The sequence below is a fragment of the Branchiostoma belcheri genome, unplaced genomic scaffold (assembly GCF_001625305.1).
Source record: "Branchiostoma belcheri isolate BF01 breed outbred unplaced genomic scaffold, Haploidv18h27 scaffold12, whole genome shotgun sequence".
NCBI classification, from domain to species: domain Eukaryota; kingdom Metazoa; phylum Chordata; class Leptocardii; order Amphioxiformes; family Branchiostomatidae; genus Branchiostoma; species Branchiostoma belcheri.
Genome location: NW_017802602.1, coordinates 4181850 through 4204269, shown reverse-complemented (window position 1 = coordinate 4204269; position 22420 = coordinate 4181850). Strand labels below are relative to the sequence as shown.

The 22420-nt window shown below is 40.6% G+C and overlaps 1 protein-coding gene across 1 annotated transcript in view; it reads right to left on the bottom strand.

Moving 5' to 3' along the window:
- Window positions 1-8127: 8127 nt before the first annotated feature.
- LOC109462816 (pyroglutamylated RFamide peptide receptor-like) overlaps window positions 8128-22420 on the bottom strand; it is a 32038-nt gene continuing 17745 nt past the window's right edge. The window contains exons 2-4 of the mRNA XM_019759443.1: window positions 11294-11374; window positions 10553-11052; window positions 8128-8307 (exon numbers count right to left, since the gene is read on the bottom strand). Coding sequence (XP_019615002.1) covers window positions 8130-8307; window positions 10553-11052; window positions 11294-11374 — 759 coding nt within the window. The 3' untranslated portion in view covers window positions 8128-8129. The remainder of the gene's footprint in view (window positions 8308-10552; window positions 11053-11293; window positions 11375-22420) is intronic.

The window sequence follows — 22420 nt, the reverse complement described above, 5'->3', positions numbered from 1 at the left end:
GTAATGCCGGTTATCTTAAAGAAATTTATTCTAGCATTTCTTTATAAATTATGCAAATAAAGTCCTCATTTGAATAACTTATGTTTCATGATGTTCAGTTTCACGTTAATTCCAAATTTTCTGAATAACGTGAATGAAAACCAAGCAGATGTCTGGAGGAAGAACAACGGATGAAACAAAACGTGACGCAATTCTTTACCGCAAGTAACCGCTAATAAATTGTCATAAAATACCAGCTTAGTAATAGATAGACCATGGGCCAGGCGAGTTTACAGGGATATAGTGTTGCCCCACCCACAAGGGGACTGCCTGACTCCCGAGACGACAGCCGAGGGTGTCAGGTAGTCCCCGAGTTGGTGGACAACACTATATCCCAGTAAACGAGCCCAAGCCCATGGTCTCACGGCGGTCAATTTCTAGGGTAAAGTTTCCAATTCTACGGGAGGGTATCAGGTTACCGGGGTTCCACGCGCGGCTTCCGTGGAGCCAGTCTCAACGGTAAACATTCTGTTAAGCAATAATTAACAGTTTCACGGGGACTCCATCGTCCAAATGTGATAAAATCAGCACTGCATATACCCCAAATGTTGTTATTTTTATTACAATGCTTAAATGTGGGTGAAATCACTCTCAAAGCGTCGAATGCTTATTCTAGAACAATCGACGTCAATAACCAAACAACTGATTTAAACCGACCCCAAATCTCCCAGAAAATCCCGCATTTTTGAATTTTAGAGAACAGTATAACAAAATTAAGATTTGAGTCGGACGGTTTTCTTTATTTCAAAGTTAAAGTGTTGCTAAGGCCGAAAAATTCGCCAAAAAATGCACTTTTTCAACTTCAAAGACCGATAATTCCAGAATGCCGCCATCTTTAAAAAATCCGTCCGACACAGATCGAGATTTGTGTCTTGCCTACAATTTAAAACATTTCTGAGGTAAATTGAATTTGTTTTTGTTGCGGTTTAAATACCATGTTTGCAAGCATGTCAGGCAGGGTGAGTAAGTACAGGGGGTAACTTATATCCCAGTAAACAACAATTACGATCGTCAAGGTCACACACGATGACGGCAGTAGCTTCGTTACATGTTACATATCAACTATAAAACAGGGTATAGATGTACTGTCCCGAAATTGGTTTATATTTGTGAAAAAGTTGATTTTTTACTGTTAGGCGGTACCCGTGTAAAAACGGGCTTGAAGCCGCGGGTTTACTGTACATGACCGCGGGTGACCCCGGATCGAACGAACGTTCGGTTCGATTGACGTCATATCGAACATGATTCGATTCGAATGACGTCATATCGAACATGATTCGGTTCGATTAAAAGGTTGGAATATTTGGGCCCAAATTTGACCATCGTGTCTATCTGACTTAGAACATGGCCATTTCCCCCAAAGTTATCTTTCGAACTGTTCAATGTCATTTTTTCTTGTTTAATTTCAGTTTTTCTTGTTCAATATCAGTTTCAATGCAGCATTTGTCTTTGAGAAAGCCGGTCTGTTTGTGTTTCAATCCACTTATCCCTTGCATAACTTGCACAGTGAAGTCATCCTCCCGAGGCAGGGTCGGTGGCGCGGTATTCTATACCTTATCAGGTAAGGGTGAGAGAAGGGACCTGGTTTTAATTAAAACGCAAAAAGTGTGGCACTAACCAAAAAGTGTGGTAATAACTAATTTTATGCAAATGAGTTTTAGTACCACACTTTTTGGATAGTACCACACTTTTCTGCACCATGGGGATATAAACACAGAACATGAAGGGCTCTCATGGGGGTAGTAGCCATGTTCTATAAACTTTATGGCAATTATCCCAGCTGACAGTGTGGCTAATGTATATGTTTGATATTGACGTTCTGTTTCCGTTTCTTCCCTCGCGTGTACCTTTACGCAGCCTGCCAGCACCTTGATGTTTCCAACATGAAACATATCAAACCTGGCTAATGCGTTTGAGGTGTACTCCTGTAGTGTACAATGTAGTACCTCTGTTGTACGAGTGTCTGATTAACTACTTCAGCAGGATCATTCTTGTGCATGACACAACAGTAAAAACTAGAGTCCGTGTATAGGACACAAATCTTCATGAATTGGAAAGAAGGGGTATCGTGTCGTTGAAAAGATGATTTATATAATCTGTACACCAAAGTCAATTTTTATAGAATACATTTTTTGAACGCATTTGAATTTAAGGAATTTAAAAGAAGGGCCCGTATCGTGCCGTTAAATAGATGATTTATAATCTGTACACCAAAGTCAGCTTTTTATAGAATACATTTTTGTGAACGTGTTTGTACTTCGGGATTTCCTCAACACTGAGCTGAATCGAAGACGTATTTCCCATATCGTCTGTAGTGGTTGCTTTATCTGAACCGTTAAAGGCGTCCAAATGCAATTTCAGGGTGGCAAAACTGGAAATATTCTGAATAAGGCAATCTGTATGACATTTTAACATAAAACTGCCACATTAGCACATTTGTATCAGTATTTCATACTTTTAAGTATGAAGAGAGAAAAGTATTTCTATTACATACTTTTAAGTATGAAATACTGATACAAAAAAGGCATTTAAAAAGGCATTCAAAACAGTATAGAAACATTTAGTCCCAGTATTCGTTCTTTCTCTTCTGGGTGGCCCCCCAAAATCACCCCATGATCTTACCAGTAATCATTTTCCGTCACAATATTTGTCATTTTTGGTCTATAAATGCCGATATACATTGGAATAGTGTTGTTTCAAGTTCAACTTAGCATGTAGATTAGTGACCGGAATATTCTAGGCCTAAAACCGGACTTCTAGCCCTAAAACCGGACCTCTAGCCCTAAAACTTGAAAAAGCGTGTAATCATGATGTACCATTGCAAAACAAACATTTCCAAGTGGACAGTCACCTTTATTGTTGTAACAGTTATATGTACATTTGTAGATTGATTATCGACTACAATTTGTTACACGGACTTCATAACATCCAAACATGCCCTGACACTAGTACAGTACATCTCTGCAAATCAAGTCAAACCTGTGGACTGGATGATACTGTTTTAAAGTCCATGTTGATTTGATTATATGGATGACATCCGCTGGGAGCCCCAAAACTGACGCTAGGGGGTGAATAAAAAACGTTTTGGAAAAAAAGTTTCATTCATTATGAAATCTAGGTGGTCATAAAAGTTGAACGAATGAATAAACACACAGAGTATGGTATTGCGAATATTAAAAGACTCTTCATTTTCATTCGTCACATTTTCTTCTTTTCCTGAATTGATTTCGGCATTCTAGGGCATTAGTATCGTTTTCCAATCCTTTTTTTGCGACATGCATCATATATTTGCTAATTTTGTACTATTTACAGTATGGTCGAAAACTTTTTTTTTTGAAAATTGATGCGCGCGAGGATGTCATCCATATATTAATTAAAACAACATGGCCTTATGGAAACAAATTTCCATTCACTGTAGTAAGCCAGGTAATATAACAGTTATCACGTAATAACTTCAAAATAGGTCCTCCAAAAAACATTACACACTTCAAGAACATATTATGTATATTTCATACACTTTGACATGGAGCTAAATTTAAAATGGTCGATTTCGACACAATTTTTTCTATCTTCATATATCAACTGTTCATGACCAACAATTTTCGGGTTTTGCCAGAACACAGAACAAGCATTTGGACAACAATTAGTACAATAGCTTGACTATAATCAATTCCGTACTAAAAGTAGTTTCAAGAGCAGATTCGGTTGTTTGGGTTATGTAGATATTTTTTTGAATCCCAGAAAGTTACAAAAAGTAGTTTGGCACTTGACATTGAGCTTGGACTAGGCCACAGTTATATTATGCGTCGTCAATATTCTGGTTACGCCCCAAAGTGGTTTTGTATGAATAAAGATGTGTTCTTTAAAAAAATGATACTGGTCTCTGCTCTTGAGACTGTCTTTAAGTAGACAACAATAAAACTGGTAACAGGAAATACTGGAGGTGCACTGAATCAGTTATTACATCAACATGGAACTAGATATTCACAGATAAAGAACGTATGTTCGTCAAGATCTGCAGCAGATGGTACCTTACTGTTAGAATCCAAAGCGATATGGCAGGTACAATGTAGTATTTCATCTCGCCACTTAGCACATGATGGCCAATCATATCATGTTCTGCACTGCACATGTCAAAACACCCGATTCTGACAGGCTAACTAGCAGGCTCTTCGACTGGGCTTGTTGGAGAGTCTTTATAATGCGTTTTTTTTTTTTATTTCTGGCATATCACTTGTATTTGTACAGATGTTCTTTTGTCGGGCAAGCGTAGAAAAGAACCCTGGTACAAATAAAAGTGAAGGACAAAACGCATTAAAAGCCTCACTAAAAAGCCCAGTCGTTCAGCCTGCTACGAGATTATCAAGTTAGCACGGTTATAATAACTAAGCAGGACTTGTCCCGACAGAGCCATGGTCTAACCTATCATTAGTATTAGAAGTTTATTCATGCCCAAAGGCTAATAGCAACATGACACAATATGTAGATAGTATAAACAGATAGTACAGTTATGACAGGTGGAACAAGTGACTATTCTAAAAGTTAATACACAATACAATCTGAACTTCTTAGACTTTTTTGCCTAAGCGCTTATTGAGATCCTCCGCGGAAGAATACACATTACAGAGAGTTTGTTGCAATACATGCCCGAGTGCTAATTGCAAGCACAATCAACGTGTATGAAAAAGAGAATACAAGATATGACGAACTACGTCCAACGTTATGCTACACTGTACAACATATATGATGGTACTAAGTTAGTTTTATTGGGTTTAACTTTGAAGTTGAAGACAAAATTACCCACTTCTTCTGTGATACATGTATGTCGGTTCTTTGATATCGATCTCATGGTTAGGACTATTGAGAAAGTAGGGGTGTATTTTGGACACGATGGTAAATAATTGGTTTCTGATATAAATCATAAAATGAAGAATTAGAAATAAAATGAGTTTCTTCTTCCACTGCAATATATACATATACATATATATATATTCATATATCGCCCTTTTTCTATGTCCAATGGGTGGGCACTGCTCGAGGTCTCAATGTTCCAGATATTTTTATTATATTTATACAAATACAAACCAACCTTATTGCTCTACAACTGTAACTGGTACAATGTATGGCAGAGAATAAACAACAAGCCTTAGGGTAAATACACGAACTATGCTAAAATACAATTCTTCAAGTTAATCCATAATAACTATACAAAATTTCAATTCCACCAAAGATAATCTATTGACTCCTATTCCCAAGGAGAGTATTATATTATATATTATAATAGTATATCATAATCTACAGTTCAGATGTGTCAGTTGAGATTTGGAAATAAAAACAACAAATTTACCCCCTGACAGTGGTCAACATGCCGAAAATGGGCAAAGATGACGGAACGCGGATGTCAGATAAATATTAAGCGAGGAGACAAGACAAGGCTCTGATTGTCTTTTATGTAGTGATGTATTTCATTCCTTTTGTATGTGATGATATTTGTGTACATGTATATGTGGCGTTCCCACTGAAACAAAGCCATTTGTACAATGCTTGAAAACTTGCTTTTCAAAGTTCTTTCAGTGACAAATGGATGTTGTTGTAATAGCTGTCAGTAAACTTACCACAATATATGCATCATTTCTTGTTTAATAAAGTTAATGGTGTCAAAATTTGAAAATGTAGGAATCTTTTTTTAGCCCGCCTTGTTCATGTCATCCATAAAATTTACTTGTTGTGGCAAAGTATAAATACATTTATATTACAATATTGATGCTGTCAGACAAACGTCAATGCCAATTTGGCACAATCTTTTTATTCAGAAAAAGCTTACTTGATGAAACAGCACCCCAGTCCCTCCCTTACAACTCCTTACATGTCTGTACAAGTCGTCTGAAGAGGATGATGTAGACGTTGCTGAACTGAGTCATCACAGCAACTTTGGTGTCACGATGTTATGACGTATTACAACGTCATTGCAACGTCATTTATGTGTTTGTTTGGGATGAAACTGTCCAACAAAAGTATTCCCCCAAATCCGGCATACAGCAACAAAGTTTTAAAAAAGGCTCTTGATGGCAAATGTGCAGATGTTGGCACATTGGCGCTCCAAATCAGTAGTGTGTTTTTGGCACACATTTTGACAGATTAGCCTAAGAGGCTCAGTGGGCGTCACTCCACCGTACATGGAGGGATGTCGTGTTAAGTGCCTTTCCCAAGGGCACAACGTCGGGGCATGGTGAGTATCGAACCCGGGACCTATTGGTTCCGAGTCCAATGCTCTAACCGACAAATATTGTAGCTACCAGCTGGGATCTTGAATCGTGAATTTGTGTTATTCGCCTATTTTATTATGAAAAAAACAATACCAGAAAGTGACGAATTTTAGAAACAACTACCTCGTTATACCTGTTCTATCGTATAGTCCGCTATCTTGGATTTGGGCCAATGACGTCATCAAATTAGCATACATGATTAATCTTAAGTCACGAGACTTTGATTGAATGCGACTGTTGGAACATGAATCTTTAAGAATTGTTACCTGATATAATAACCTTAAAAAAACAGTTCTAAAAGTTTGGTGATTCCATGGTCAGATTACTAGTTTTCAGGTCCGATGTTATAAAACATCAAATAGACCTGAAATAGGTTATAAAGACGTTTATTTCTGTCTTGCAATATTAGGTACATACGAACTCTCTGGTTTATTCCTTTATCAAAGTTGATATCATCAAGATAATTATTTAGATGATTTAGATCAATATTCTATATCAGTGTATTTATGTTACATTGCTTTGTTTTGTTTGTTTGTTACACCTTATCTATATCTGGTAGACCCCTGGCCACGTCACCTGAGGACACCCGCATTACATGTAATCATGTATATGTATTTTTCTGTATAGAAATCAAATTAACTGTTTTAAGATAGGCAAGAGATGTCTAAAACACTGTTATTGTCAAGTCAATAGCCATTGTACGGAAAGGCGACTATAATGTAGAATGTACAATTTTCTCCAGAAATTTAAGAAGCCTTACATCGATCTATATAATTCCATTCAGAACATGAATTATTTTTGTTCAGCCCTTGGATCTACTAGGTTCCACGAACAGGCAAATCAAGCCTTTGCTTCCTGAATATTACGAGAGGAAGTAAGCAATAATCTGTTTTGAACAGGGTATTTCCTGTGAAAATCGGATTTCCTGGACCCATATAATCCTCTGGCCTCGGGGTTTGTTGACTTCCTCTACACCTTATTTTTGTCTCTCCTTTCAACTGTGCCGCTAACCTAAACACAAAACCCCAGCTTAGTTTTGTATGGCATCAATGAATTGTGGTTATTTTCCTTTTCAAACTGCAAGAGCACTTGCGAGGGTGAGGCATTACAGAAACTATAGCGAGCTGTCAACAGACCATGAGTAGCCCTGTGTTGGATGGGGAGGTCACAGTCTTGAAATATGTTTGTATGGTGCAACGATGTTGCAATTTTCCCCTTCCTGAGCATCGGTACGCAATGCCATAGAATTTATTCAACTATGTTTAAAATGGCCGGAAAATTAATTTTAGGTTTGAACGGCCTGAATGTAGATAGTTTAAAAAAGACTGACTGGCCTCACAATATACCGCCCATGTAGATGGTGTCTACAGATCAGATCTACATGTACATAGGGATGTAGATGGTATATACAGATCAGATCTACATGTACATGTACAATGTACATACACATGTAGACGGTGTCTACAGATCGGATCTACATACAGATGTAGATGGTGTCTACAGATCAGATCTACATGTGGATGTAGCTGGCGTCTACAGATCAGATCTAGTTGTAGATGGTGTCTACAGATCAGATCTACATACAGATGTACAAATGTAGATGGTGTCTACAGATCAGATCTACATACGGATATGGGTGGTGTCTATGGATCAGATCTACATATGATGTAAATGGTGATTATAGATCAGATCCAGATGTAGATGATGTCAACAGATTCGATCTACATACAGATGTAGATGGTGTCTACAGATCAGATCTACATACGAATGTACATTGGTGTCTACAGATCATATTTACATACAGATGTAGATGGTGTCTACGGATCAGATCTGCTGCTGTGGAGGCAGTCTGCAGCTGCGTGTGGACTGTTCCATGGGAGTCTGCAGGGTGTTGGGGGTGACCTGCTGTGGAGACACGCGGTTCACTCCACACCGCAGCATGGTCATGAAGTTCTTCTTGAAGTTCTCGTTGAGGATGGCGTACACCACGGGGTTGTTAAAGCTAGCAAAACGAAGATAATATTTTAATCATCGATATCCAGTACTGCTATGTCACTGTTGTATCCAGAAACGTGCGTTATCAGAATCCAGAACCGTGCTCTACATGCATTGTTCTGGATGATCCACACCTATCCAGAACTATGTTCGATAAAAAAACCCACAAAACACAAACAAAATCTTAAAATAACCATACATTTGAAACGATCACCTTTTTCCTCTGTAGTCCATCTCTCCGGAGAAATATACATGCAGAAAAGTTCTTTCTTAGAACTATATCACTATGGAACTAGCTTTAGCTTCCTCATGAATGTTTCCCAAATGGGTTCAACCTTAAATCTGAGGTAAACAAACTCTATATTATTGTCTCTACAGTTCCTTCATGTATCCCAAAACATGTGCTTCGTATGAGCCTTGTTTTGACGTAAAAAGTAAAATAATTAAAAAACAAGAACAACTACACAAACGAAATACAAAATTAACAAGAAGCCATAGGTGACAATTCTCCGTGAAGTATTATATATTGCAACAAAAAGAAGTAGCCATTGGCGACAATTCTCTGTGAAGTGTGATAAATCGAACAAAGAAAAATTGTTTAAACGCGCGTCGGCTCAGTCATCTTAAGACGCAACAACCAATCAGAGATGCGAAATGCCGACACGTGACGCGGGATTTGCATACAGTCTAAACAACGGGGAAGGGCGCGCGATGCCCGAAATATTTTTGCGTCAATATTCAGCGCCGTGTTTCAAGAGATTAATACCGGGAAACAATTTCTTCTCTTGTTTTGAACGCATAAACATGCATTTACGCTAATGTAGTATGATTCAGGGTTACTTTTTTTTTACCTGCCATGGCCAGATTATCTAAAGATGTGTGTATTGTGTGTATAATCTACAGAAAGAGAAATGTACATCAGGTCCGATCATCCGATTTTCACGTTTCGGTTTTTTGGACTCGGTTCATGAACGTATTTTGGTTTGGCTCCTGGAATGTGCTCCCGGGACTGTCTACAGGGAACACTCGCACATTCGCGGTGTATCAGGACAGCGCGACTGGTCGGCATTAGCGCAGTCCCTGCAATTAGTAACAGTTGCACATCAATCCGGCCGAAAGCATGATTGTGTAACACAGGCTACTTCTTCATATACCGGCTCATACTACAAGACGCCTTTACAACTAGCAAATCATAAAATTACCCGATCTACTAGTATGTGCGGTTTACCAGCCCCAGACCACATCCGACCACAAGGCAGAACACATTGATGGGTTGCTCAAAAATATTGTCCATGTTTACAAAGAGCTGCTCCACTAACACTATGGAGCGGCCCAACCCAAAAACATTGGCAGAGAAGCGGCCAGCATGCTCGTTGCTAGGACGACCGGCCAGTTGCTACGTGACTAAATACACGCCGCCACTAGGTCGCCACAGCCGACCAGCTCGAAATCGATAGGATTACGTCATCGGTATTTACATTTCGTAATGCTGACCACTGACCACCCCACATTTCCGTCCCATCAGCCTGACCGCGCCTTCAACTACCGGTTACATAAACCATAAACGGACGAAAACATTTCAACGACATGGGGATGTTTCGAAAATAAGCATTTACTCCAATATCAAAACAGCTACGGTAAAAATAAAAAGACGTGCATCATCCCGGACATAATGCCACACCACATGCGAAATTACACAGAAATGCGACGTACGGAAGAATGCGTTTTGGCTGCGAACATCTTCCAAAAAACTTGCCATCTCTTAACCACGGGCAAAAACATCTGGAACCACTTATCAAAACCACCCCGTATCTGCATGAAGTTCCACCCCCCCCACTGCTATTCCAAACAACGCGTTTTTCTGGACCATTCCAATTCGCCTCGTAATTGTAGGGGTGCGTCTGCAATATTACATTGACCGCGAAAGCAGCAACGGCAAAAATACACATTCGTGCATCAACACGGGCATGCCCGCAGACGGCGTATAAAATTGCGTGCCGATTACACAAAGAGAACCCAGTGTTTTGACTGCGAACATGAAAAATCAGCCGATCACAACACTCCGTCCGGAGGTCCTGACCTCCTTCACGGAGTAATAACAAAAACAACGAAAATAAGACTAGTTTTGTATATAAATCACGAGAATCTATCTCTACAATAATGAAAAGTAAAGTAAAGTAAAGTAAACAATTAAAAAAATATGACGGTTTTGTGAATGTGAAAACAAAGTGGATCCCTGTAAAACAGCTCACCTGTTGCTGAAGGCAATCAGCTGCACGATGGCGACCAGCAGCTTTCCAGATTTCTCATCCAGTCGAAGCCCGGTCACCTCGCCCTTCATGGTGACTGTGTGGTAGGGCAGCCAGCAAACAGCGAACAGCAACACGACAACAACCAGCATCTTGATGGCCTGGCGCTTGCGGCGGACGGAGTTGCCGTGAGCGAAGTTGCTGCCGGCGAACACCCCCACAGGCTGCTGCACCCACAGGCGGTGGGCGATCCGGATGTACAGGCTGGTCATGGTGAGGAGCGGGAGGATGAACAGCACCACCAGGTTGAAGATGGTGTAGGTTGTCTGCTGAGTCGGTCCCCACCACTTCTCCCCACAGGTCACGAACTGCAGGTCGAACAGGACATCTTTCAGTTCCTCGGTCTTGTGGACGAAGAGCATGGGAGTGGCCACGCCGACTGACACCACCCACACCAGGGCCAGGATGACGCCGGCACGGGCTTTACTCAGGAGGTACTTCACCTGTAATACACACCGTTTTACGTAAACACGAGCATGCTTCCGACTAAGGACATGACAGAAAAGTCAGTTATACAGATTTGTGGCCTTGTTTAGAGTACAGCATGCACAGGCTGGGGGCTATTAGGCAACTAGGCAAAAGTGGAGTAGCTTTGGCAGACATAACAACAGGTAACTGAAGTTTAACGCCTTTGTTTATATCTGTACGTCTGTTTCTCTATAGACATTCAAACACTGTTCTTACCTTGAGAGGATGAATGATGGCGTAGTAACGTTCTACTGCGATACCGGTCAGAGTCAGGACACTGGAGGCCACTGCGATCGTCTGTAAAAACACACAAACAAACGTGTTGCATTGGTCTGGTGGTATCTGACTTATCACCACACCTATATCATTTGTCCTGCACTTTAATTAACCACTAGGGAGTACAGATCTATACCATCATATAACCCCATCGATCAACAAATTTCCACACCCGGAGTTAAATTATATTACATGATTCGTAGATTTTAGGAAGGCCTTTGATTCCGTCTGGAGAAATGGATTGTTTTACAAATTACTATCAACAGGGGTAGGGGGGAACTTCTTCAAAACCATACAGTCAATGTACTCAAATGTAGAATATTGCGTCAAAATATCAAACGGTCTCTCGCCCTACTTTCAATCAACCTGTGGTGTACGTCAAGGTTGTAGTTTCAGTCCTCAGTTGTTTAACTTATATATAAATGACTTTCCAGCTCCACGAATTAATAAAAACACCATCATGCGACCCCCATCATTCTAAAAGATACTGCTATGAACAGTTTATTATGGTTTCAGGTTTCCTGTACTTGGAATCTGCGTGGGCACCGGAAATCTGGTGGCTCATTGCTACATCTGGAAATCCAGTATTATATAGTACTGACGGTCACTAAGAGAGGAACTGGTGACTTATGTAGATTTTCAAGCCGCACTGAGAGGCCTGGAGGGATAACATAGGATTCCAAACCCTTCTTATATGTGATGCGAGAGAATCCACTTAATTTCATTTCAGTGTAACGAAACTGTCACCGGGTGCAGCTATAGCCTTAGCCTTGTAAGCTGCCTCTACGAGTCGGACTTTCGGCATTTTATCGTATCAGTTCTAATTGTACTGAGTTTCTTGTGGTTTAAAAATTGTTTTTAATGTGATATAATCCACGTGTAAGTTTTCACAGTGCGCTGAGCTGCAAAACACTGTTAAGGCCACACTTACTTAATTTTATTATGACATCCTCTGAAGATACCCAAACTAGTGCGCACGGGCAAAAAAATAAAATTCAGTCAAAAAATGTTGCTAATAAAACAGGTATACAAAGCTGGCATTGTAAAGGTGCAGTAGTAAATAGCGACTTTTACGACAAGCCGGCACATGCTGGTCTTTTGCGGCATTTATGAATCGGCATTCGGCACTGTACTGAGTTCTTGAGTTCCGTGGACTTAGGCAGCCTGGATGCCATCCTCCGTAGTTACCGCCAGATCCCTACAGTCGCTAGCTACCATGGACTATGGAGGATGCATATGGCACCCAGGCTAGCATCAGTGTGGCGTAATTGGTCTGTATAGCTCCTCTACAAAGAAATATTTTTCTACGAAGGTTACGTGAGACATGTGTAATGCATTCATTTTGCGTGGGCTTGCTAAACATAGCCTGGTTAACCAGACCGCCGTGAGCTCAGCGCTATCTCTTCGGCGCCGACAGCGTTTGGGGCCGCCAACCAGGCCTTAATTACCGCGCTTCGGGGGTTTTAGGTAGGCGGCAAAAGAAGACTAAGCGTAATACAGGAAGTCAGCGGATACAGGGAAACTAGCTGGAGATAGGTCCGTGGCATAACTCGCTTGTGCTTGGTAATAAAGGCCCGGGCCGAAAAATACCGCCAAGCCGACCAAAGGTTTCACTGGTACCCAGGCTAGCTAAACACGGCTAGGTTCTTATATTATAATATGTTAGGCTTATGTTTATTTATTAACAATTGGTCTGTAGACCAAACCTCGAAATACCTTAGAAAGAACGAATGGATTCTCATGATATATCATATCGATAGAGATGTAGATAATCAGATGCAAATAATTCAAATTAATCCTGTATTTCCCATTTTTTTTTCATTTTAGGAATTCTATGCATGTGACATAAATGAAGTAAAGGCCATTTACTGTGTGCGGGCTACACTCCTGGTGACCTCCCTTTTATTTTATATCATTTTATATTTATAAGGCATATGTGGTGCCGCGGTCAGGCCTAATCTCCAAGCAGATCTTTTGGTGGGGGTAAGACAGTATCAAGTCTGTAACCATCTCCCCATGTAGCGACAAAAAAGGGCCATATATAAAACGCAAACAATCTTCCACCATCAACCTGTGCTTGGAGAGTAGTCAGGCCGAAAACTGCACTAACTCTCCGGTAGTATTGCCTCAGAGATTACATGCAGTCTTCACAAGGGCCACCTTTGCAAGTAGTTTACCCGCAATACTGAGAAGCGATATGTCTACAGGGCTGTAGTGTTGAGTGCACTTCTTTATGGCTTACATGTAGACGTGTCAACCCTGTATGCCCGACATGTCCGACAACTGTCTGTCCTGGTCCAATCAATGGACATACTATAGAATATGCTTATCAGGACGTTTTTGCGATTAAAAAAAACAAACATTTGCCGACATTTGCTTGGAAGAAAATGCAGCCGGTAGCTTCACCACATCCCCTGTACCAAAAATGGATCTATAACGGTGAATTTGCCGCAGTACATAGCGACCAATATTTGCCTTTTGATAACTTACTCGGAACACAAAAACACCTCTACCGTTTGTCATATAGGTACAGACAGGCACAGAGCCCGTCATTGAATAATTCAGAGAACAGTGCGTCACGACATACCAGATGGATGATACTGATTAAATGAATATTCGATGACTTCTCTCCCTCACAACTTGCACCTGTTCCCTTATTTTGTAGTGGTTACCATGGTTACCCTGTGACGTAGGAGTTCGTGCTACAAGTGAAATACCACACGCACCACTTTTTAATACCAGTTGCTGGTAGAATCTGACCGTACATTATACCTCAAGATCGTGCACCAGAACGTTTCAACATCAGGTTACTAGAAAGAACTGGTACAGCACGAGTTAGTCGTCTTGCGGTAGAATGGGGAACCTGTCAACCACTACTGGAACATCACTGGCGCTGCTCTGGGGACTGTGCTGCTGCCTATCTGGTGCTTTTGCAACATCGGGTGGGTACCTAGCTAGTCAGTCATCCATGGCCGTTAACTCCATAAGCATTAACAAACAACATAGTATCTTCACTCAGTTTACGCTTGTGTTTTGTAGAACTTGAAAAACTGTAAACCGTGTATACTCGAAACACAGTATTTTTTGTGATGATAGTTTGCAAGGTTCATATTTGGCAAAACGGATTCGATCTGGCGCATGGATTACAAGGAATGTTTATTTGGCAATTTAGACATCGTCTGTTTGTACAGTGCTTCATGTCAGCCCTTTCTGGCTGATAACTAAAGAAAAAAGGAGTTGTCCACTTTTAAATTGAACAACTGGAAGCTCTATGACTCTATTAAAACAGATCCTAAATTTTACTCCAGTATCTGATTATATCCATCCGCACTGAGAACCAGACCATACCACTCAGGTCTGTCCTTGTGAAAAAAAACACAGTGTACTTGACAATTTTTTTTCTAAACTGGTAAAGCTTGTTGAACCCTGCTTGTTTCTTCTTGGGTCAAAATTTGTACGGAAAGAAAGATTTTGAAGCCTGTTAGTTGGTACTTCAATGGTGCTCCCATTTTGGATCATTTTGGGCCTAGTGCTGCTCGACTCAACTGTGACGTCAGCTAATTAGTATGCAATGGTCTGAGAAAAACAGGGCGATGTGGTTCTAAAGTTAAACGAGAACACGCGATGTAAGTATGTATTGGTGCTGCGCCATCGATAAATTATCTAGTATGTACTCTCATTCCAACATACTTTGTTGTTGCTTCTCGCTCGGCTTTCACCGGCAAACACTAACACAAAATGATTTACCCAAGAGGGGTGCCGTGAGATACGGAGGCTGTTAGAACCTCTCACCCTGGCTGTTAACTTCCTAAATGCACGCAGTAGACATTAGAAAAAAAGAGGCGGCTCAGCTATAGAATATTTAGTTCAGTAGAGCATTCAGTGATCCGTGAAGTCGGTTGATCAGGCTGGTAATTCGATCGTCCTTTACACACAACCATGAGATGTTTACATACAAGCGAGTAGTAAAATCCTTCTGAGGGTAATTCTGGCTTCTGAAGTTTGTGATATTATATCTTTGGTAGTCCAGTCTCAGCACAAAATTAAACATTGGTATATTTCACAAATAAAAGAAAGGAACATTGCTATCCCAGGTCACGTCGGCCATAACTGACCGAACATGCAGGGAGACATTAGACACATAACATTATATGAATGAATGAATGAATGAATGAAGACCTTTATTGTACGCAAATACCCACTGGGTTCAGTACAGGTCACAGGAAAGACGTCACAGCTTGCAATGAATATATACAATGTACAAGCCAGTGCTAATTCTATGTACTATGGACATATAGTCTAATAATTACGATAATTTGGTTTCTTCTCGCTTCTTAGTAATGATGTAGATATAGTACAGATGTGTTTTATAATCGAAGGTTTGTCTAAAATCATCAGAAATATGAACTTATCTGTGTTGCTAAGATGTATGAAATGGGGAAACATACATTGCAATAGTTTATAAAGCTCTGCTCTCTCTTCGTTGTATAAACTACATTCTAATACAAAGTGTTCCTCATCCTCTATCCTATTTAGATTACAATGCCTACATATTCGTTGTTCCAGGGGAGTGCGGTTATGGCGTCCGGTTTCAATGTGCAGTTTGTGGCAGCTTATCCTGAGTTTTGTAGTGGCGGTCCTATGCCGTACATTGTCGAGATTTAGATACTTTTCTCCATTGTACGTTGTCTTGAACAGTCTGTACGATCTCAATTTGTTTCTAGCAGCTCCGCCTTTGTTATCATTGTGTATTTCTTTTAGGAACTTTTGGAAATGGATGTCTTTCAGACGTTGGTTGATGGAATTAATAATATAGGACGTATCCGTGTTTTGTGATAAGGTACAATGCCAGATATAACCAAAACCGCACTCCTCTAAGGACTTCCGAACTCCTGAGGCCCAACATTTGGCTCCAGTTTTGTCTAAGGCTATCTGACAAGATAGAGCATCGAACTGGAAACTGTCGACAGGCACTTTCTGGCGAAGTCTAATGAGGTGTTTGATAGCATTTAGAGAGGCTTCTACTTGAATGGGAAACCTCCCTAGTTCCGCTCTTGCAGCGAGACCGCATGCAGATCTCGGAACGTGAAGGGCTTGCTTACAGAATTTTAGATGAATTGATTCTATAGGGCAGGAATTGGAACTTTTAGCTGAGCCCCAGATCTCCGACCCGTAAAGAATTACGGGCTTTACACAACTGTCAAAAAGTTTGTTCCTAACAGCTACAGGTGCGTCAGCTTTGTTTAGTGATTGGTTCATGCCGAATAAAGCTTTTAGTCCTTTACTGTGAAGATGTTTCTTATTCGCCTTGAAAGTGCCCGCGGCATTGACAACAATGCCTAAATAACAATAAGATGTGACTATTTCAACTAAATTATCCATATAGGTGAAAAATAATTCTTTTGGAAGACGACCCCCTTAGTGAAAACAATGATTTTTGTTTTCCTAAGGTTCACATTTAGTCTCCAGATATGACAGTAACTTTCTAGTCTATCTAATGAAGACTGTAATCCTTGCTTGGACTCAGAAAGAATGACTAAGTCGTCTGCATAGAGTAGACAAGGAACTCGCTTACTGTGCATAATTGGAGGGTTACAGGCATCATTATTAAATACAGAGGTGATGTCACTTAAAAATAAATTAAATAAAGTAGGACTTAGATTGCAGCCCTGTTTAACACCGCGAGTTGTAACGAAGGGCTCTGTTAGACCGTGGCTATATTTAACACGATTAGTGGTTTTTGAATACATGTCTTTGATTGTTTGTAGAAAATTACCCCCTATACCTAACTGGTTCAATTTGAAGAGCAAACCGTTTCTCCAGATCGAGTCAAAAGCCTTGCTAAAATCTACAAAGCATGCAAAAAGTCTAGAGTTTTTACTAATATACTTACTGACTAAGGTACTTAAAACAAATAGGTTATCTGTCGTTCTGAAGTTTTTTCTAAAACCTGCTTGGTGGGGTTTGAAAAGACTATTGTTTTCTGCAAAATTAACTAGCCGAGTGTTTAAAATTGACGAGAACAATTTACCCAAACAGCTGATTATAGAAATGCCCCGGTAGTTGTCCGGAAGAGACGGATCTCCGGATTTGTGAATAGGGACAATGTGGCTCAGTGACCATTCCTGGGGAAAATACCCGTTTTGGAGACATTTATTGAAAAGTTGGAGAAGTGGAGCTTGAAGTATTAATTTACCGGATTTCAACATTTCATTTAAAACCATGTCGCTTCCGCTAGATTTGTTGTTATTTAGGTTTGAGATAGCAGCGTTTAATTCTTCCGGTGTTATTGGGGAGTCTAAAACGGACGGGTTTGTAGGGAATGACGATATATCTAGTTGGTCGCTTTCAGGAAGACAGGCATCTGTAGTATTGTTTGGAAGTTTGTCAAGGTTACTGAAGTGTTTAAACCAGTCTTCTTCTGTAATTTGGTTATTATCTTGTGATTTCTTTGGTTTTAGTTTGTTTATGATATTCCAAAAGGCACCTGGGTTTCTGTCTTTTAGGGAGGACAGCTGAGTCATGATATGATTGTGAAAGTCCCTTTTCTTCTTTTTTATTAATTTCTTATATTCTTCCTTTCTTCTAAAGTAACTTCCCCTTATGATGGGATTGGACGGTTGTTTTGAGAGTAATGATGACAAGTTCTTCACCTCCCGTTTCAGTTCCACACAACTTTTGTCAAACCATTGTTTTGTTTGTTTACGCTGAGAATGCTTTTTGCGATTACTTCTGATTGGAAGAGATTTAAAGCCAGCATCTCTTAATATAGAACTAAAATTCGAAACAAACATTTCTATTTCCTCCTTTGAGGTAATGTTGTTATTGTTTTGGTTTGAGAGTGAGTTCAATCTTGTGCTAAACTGGGGTTGAGAGAGGGTCAGAATGAATTTTTGAGTGGATTTATCACTCCATTGAAAGCGTTTGGGGGAAGATTTCGTTTTATAATTAGATCTTTTCTTTGTTTCGTAATGATGTTGATGTGCAGAATTCGAGTTGATATATACAGAGAGCATGCAATGGTCGGAAAAAACAGTTAGAGGGTGGACTCGAAATAATAAGATGTTTTGAAGAAATGATTGACTGGAGATTATGTAATCAACCGTACTGCTGCCGTTCGGCTGGTGACAGGTAAAGTTACCTCGCAAATCACCCGCCACCCTGCCATTTAGTATTCTAAGATCTGCTTGAATGCACAGGTCCGATAAGAGTCGGCCAAATTTGTTGGGGGGTGCTTTGTCCATGCTTTGTCTATCGCTGACGTGGTTTAATGAGGTGACAGGAAAATTGTTGTTGTTATCATTATTGTCTACATAATCAGGGAGATTGCCGACGCGCGAATTTAGGTCGCCACCAAGCAGGATAAATCCCTCTGCTCCGTACATACTTATTTCTTCCTCTAATATTTCTAACACATGATTATCGGCATTTTTGTGAGTGGTAGAATTACTGGGGCTTAAGTAAACGGAACATATAAATAAGTCCTTTGGGAGTCCAAATAAGCTGCGATCAATTTGTACCCACAGGACATCAGATGATTTCGAAGGTATTTTCTTGACATAATTTTTGTATTCGTTTCTGTAGAAAAAAAGAATTTCCCCTGAGGAGCGTTTTGCACGTTTACTTTTTGTCCTAAACAAATGGAAATAGCTGTAATTAGCGATGTTAATTTGAGTATCTTTTGTAGTCCAGGTTTCAAGTAGCGAGAAAAAGTCAAATTTACGTATTTCATCTATAAATTCTACGTCGTCTAGTTTTGTACCTAGGCCGTGAACATTCCAAAAGGCGAAGCACTTGCTTCTGCCATTTAAAGTTTCATCAATAAAAAAGTTCAAGTAAAAATTGTGTCTTTACCTTCTTCCTCGATATAACATTTTAACTTGGCTAAAACTTAAGTAAATGGCAAACTCTAAGACAACAACGACTAAAATATCAAATAACAACGTCTAAAATATCAAATAACAACGTCTAAAATATTGAGTTGATAGGGAAATAAAGATAACCATAATAATACATGTAGCATAAGATGGGGATAAGATGATAAGGGAAATGATCCCTTTTGAAGTTGAGTCTACTACAGTGAAAGCCTACTACTAATATGCTATTTAAGATGATCCTACCACATAGGGAACATGGGCGGCCACATTATGCTGGGGTGCCATGGCCAGGGTAGTGGACTCATCTTCGGCGGTGCGTGGCGGGACTGGTTCGGGATGTTGGGCCGGGCTGGAGGAGGTCCCCAAGGGGCAGCAGGAGGGTGGAGTACGGGCGGGCCCCAGAGTCCGGTGGGTGGGGGTAGGCTCCAGGGTCCGGGCGGAGGGTGGCGACTCCAGGGTCCAACAGGATGACTGGGTACGGTAGATTGATGATTCTTCGGTACAGAAGACGGTTGTGTAGAGGAGTTCAGCGTGTTGTTTGCTGGTCCGTTCTCTGGAACCGGAGCCGTGCGTCCCTGCCCTTGTGTGGAGGAACGGCTTCCCATGGGGGGACCGGAGGGTCGGCGGGGCTGGGGCTCGAGGTTGGAGAGGTCTGATTCCGCATGGGCTGATGGCGAGTGGGTGGGCGCGAAGGTGACTGGCGCTGCTTGCTTGTGGGAGCACCGATTACTACATCTCTGTATGAGCGGATCGGTGAGGGTTGATTACTAGCAAGCTGGCTCCTTCTGCCTTTGTATTCGCCCAGACCCATGAGGGGGTTCAGTGCTCTCTTAAAGTTAGCAGCCAGCACTCGAGTCCCATACCTGTTCAGATGGTAGCCATCTGAGGTGAACAGGGATTTCTTTATTGTTCCTGAGCTGGAGAGGTTGGAGTTGTCTGTGATATGTACATAGCTTGTCTCATCCGCAACTACTTTTAAGAATGAGTTGATGTCAATACATCAGGACATACAATATTGCACAGTTTCCTTAAATATTGCACAGTTTTCATCAAAATTATCACAAGAATTTGTTAGACTTTGGCTTAAAAGTTACCACTTGTATCTAGTGCGCCTTAACCACGTTATAGTTTCAGGGAGTAGGCCGGTATTCTATAATTATAAGTACAATGTAGTGTGGTGGGAAGTAGAATCAGCCAATATTGCCCCGACTAAGGCAGCAGAAGGACTGCAAAATAGATATGTGGTGAACAGCTCATGGCTCTGCGTACAGACCTTTGTTAAAGGTGCCCAGTGCAGTTTTTAGGGCTTGAAAACCAAATTTTAGAAAGCCGATATTTTAGCCATTCATCTACATACTACGTTGAGACAACACAAGCCCAATACTGACATTCATTGGATAAAAATGACGAAATTTTAAGGAAAAACGGTTACTGGCTGATTTTTTGGGTAACATCTAGAAAATGTTAGAGCTAAAACTCATCTTAGAGCTTTTCTTCGGCCGTTTTAAATGCCCAAAGTATGAAAAACTGATGCAAATGTAGGGCAGTATGTGTCAATATCATGCAGATTGCCTTATTCAGAATAATCCAGTTTTGCTGCCCTGACATTGCGTCAGATGCGGTTAACCATAGAACTCTTCCATGGAAATACTTCTATTGACGATATTCTTCGTTCGGTGTAGATTTGAATATCGCTCTGGGGAAGACGGCGTTCCAGACAAGCACCCTTAACGGGACGCATGGACCTGGGGTTGCCAGCCTTGCTGTAGACGGGATCACCAATACCTACATGAACTACGGCACTGCCACCTGTACACACACACAGGAGGAGACTGGTCCTAGCTGGTGGGTGGACCTCGGCCGATCGTATATGATTGACAGGTACGTATGGACACGAGATGAGCGTATTTAGCAAAAGACAACGTTAGTGTTCTCACCTCTTATGCCATGTTCAAATTGATGAACTGAAAACAACTAAACTTGTAGATATAGGTGGGGATGCATTTTTAAAGGAATATGCAAAAATAATCATTGCTATAGAACATTATTTTTTTATTGAAATGCAAAATTTATTTCAGGCCCATATTAAAGCCACAATTAAAGCCGCAATATAAACTGAATATATATCGTACAGGAAGAATTCGACTAGGAATAAGCCACTATTAATCGCGATAAAAAGTTAGGCAATGACAAACCATTTACCTGTTTTCAACAGAATTGTGAGATGATGACATATAGGGCCAACAGTACACTTTTATTTCGAATCGATATTTTTAAGACCAGTTAGTCATAGAAGAACTGGCATAAGACAAATTCAAATCACACATTTTACATGGTGTCTTTCCTCTTGCAGTGTATTAAACTTAATTGGAATTAATTACAGAGTAGTCATCTTCAACCGCATGGACTGTTGTTCGGAACGACTCAACCCCTTCAACATCCACATCGGGGATTCCGACCAGGTCAGCGAGAACCCCAAGTGTGGCGGTGATCATCACATCGACGTGACGAAGCCGGCCATTTCCATCCCGTGTCGGTGGATGGCAGGACGGTATGTGGGGGTTCGTCTGACCGGTCCCTCCCGAATCCTGACACTGTGCGAAGTCCAGGTTATTACAGGTATTGAATATGGTTACTAGTGTGTCAATGGACCTATACCATTATTACGTCACAGTTTGTTTACCTGTTCTAAAGAACATTCTAGAACGGTCAGTTAAAGAATAAAGATCATTTCAAAGTTTTCAAAGTCAGGTATGTCTGATTTTTGCTGCGTCTAGTTGTGTTGACACAGCATTACATGCCGCATGGGTGATTTAGTTGTGACATTAGACGAAAGTAATACTGTATTAAAAGCCTTATATTAGGCTAACGCTACACAAACACACACCGCGCTACGCACCGCTGTACAATATAAGCGTCGATTGACCGGCATTCATTGCGGTAAACAAAATGTGACGTAATAATGGTATAGGTCCATTGCAAGATAATAAAGAAACAGACCAAGCTGTATGTATCTTGTATTTCTTAACTTTGAACATGTTTTTTTTTACTCCAGTTTAGCCCAGTGTTATTGAATTGTGCATTAAAGATCTTAATTCTTTAAACTACCCGAATAAGCTAGTTATCCTCACATTTTGACCACAGCTGGAGAGTGCTCCAATGGCTACTGGCACCTCCCACACACCCGCCG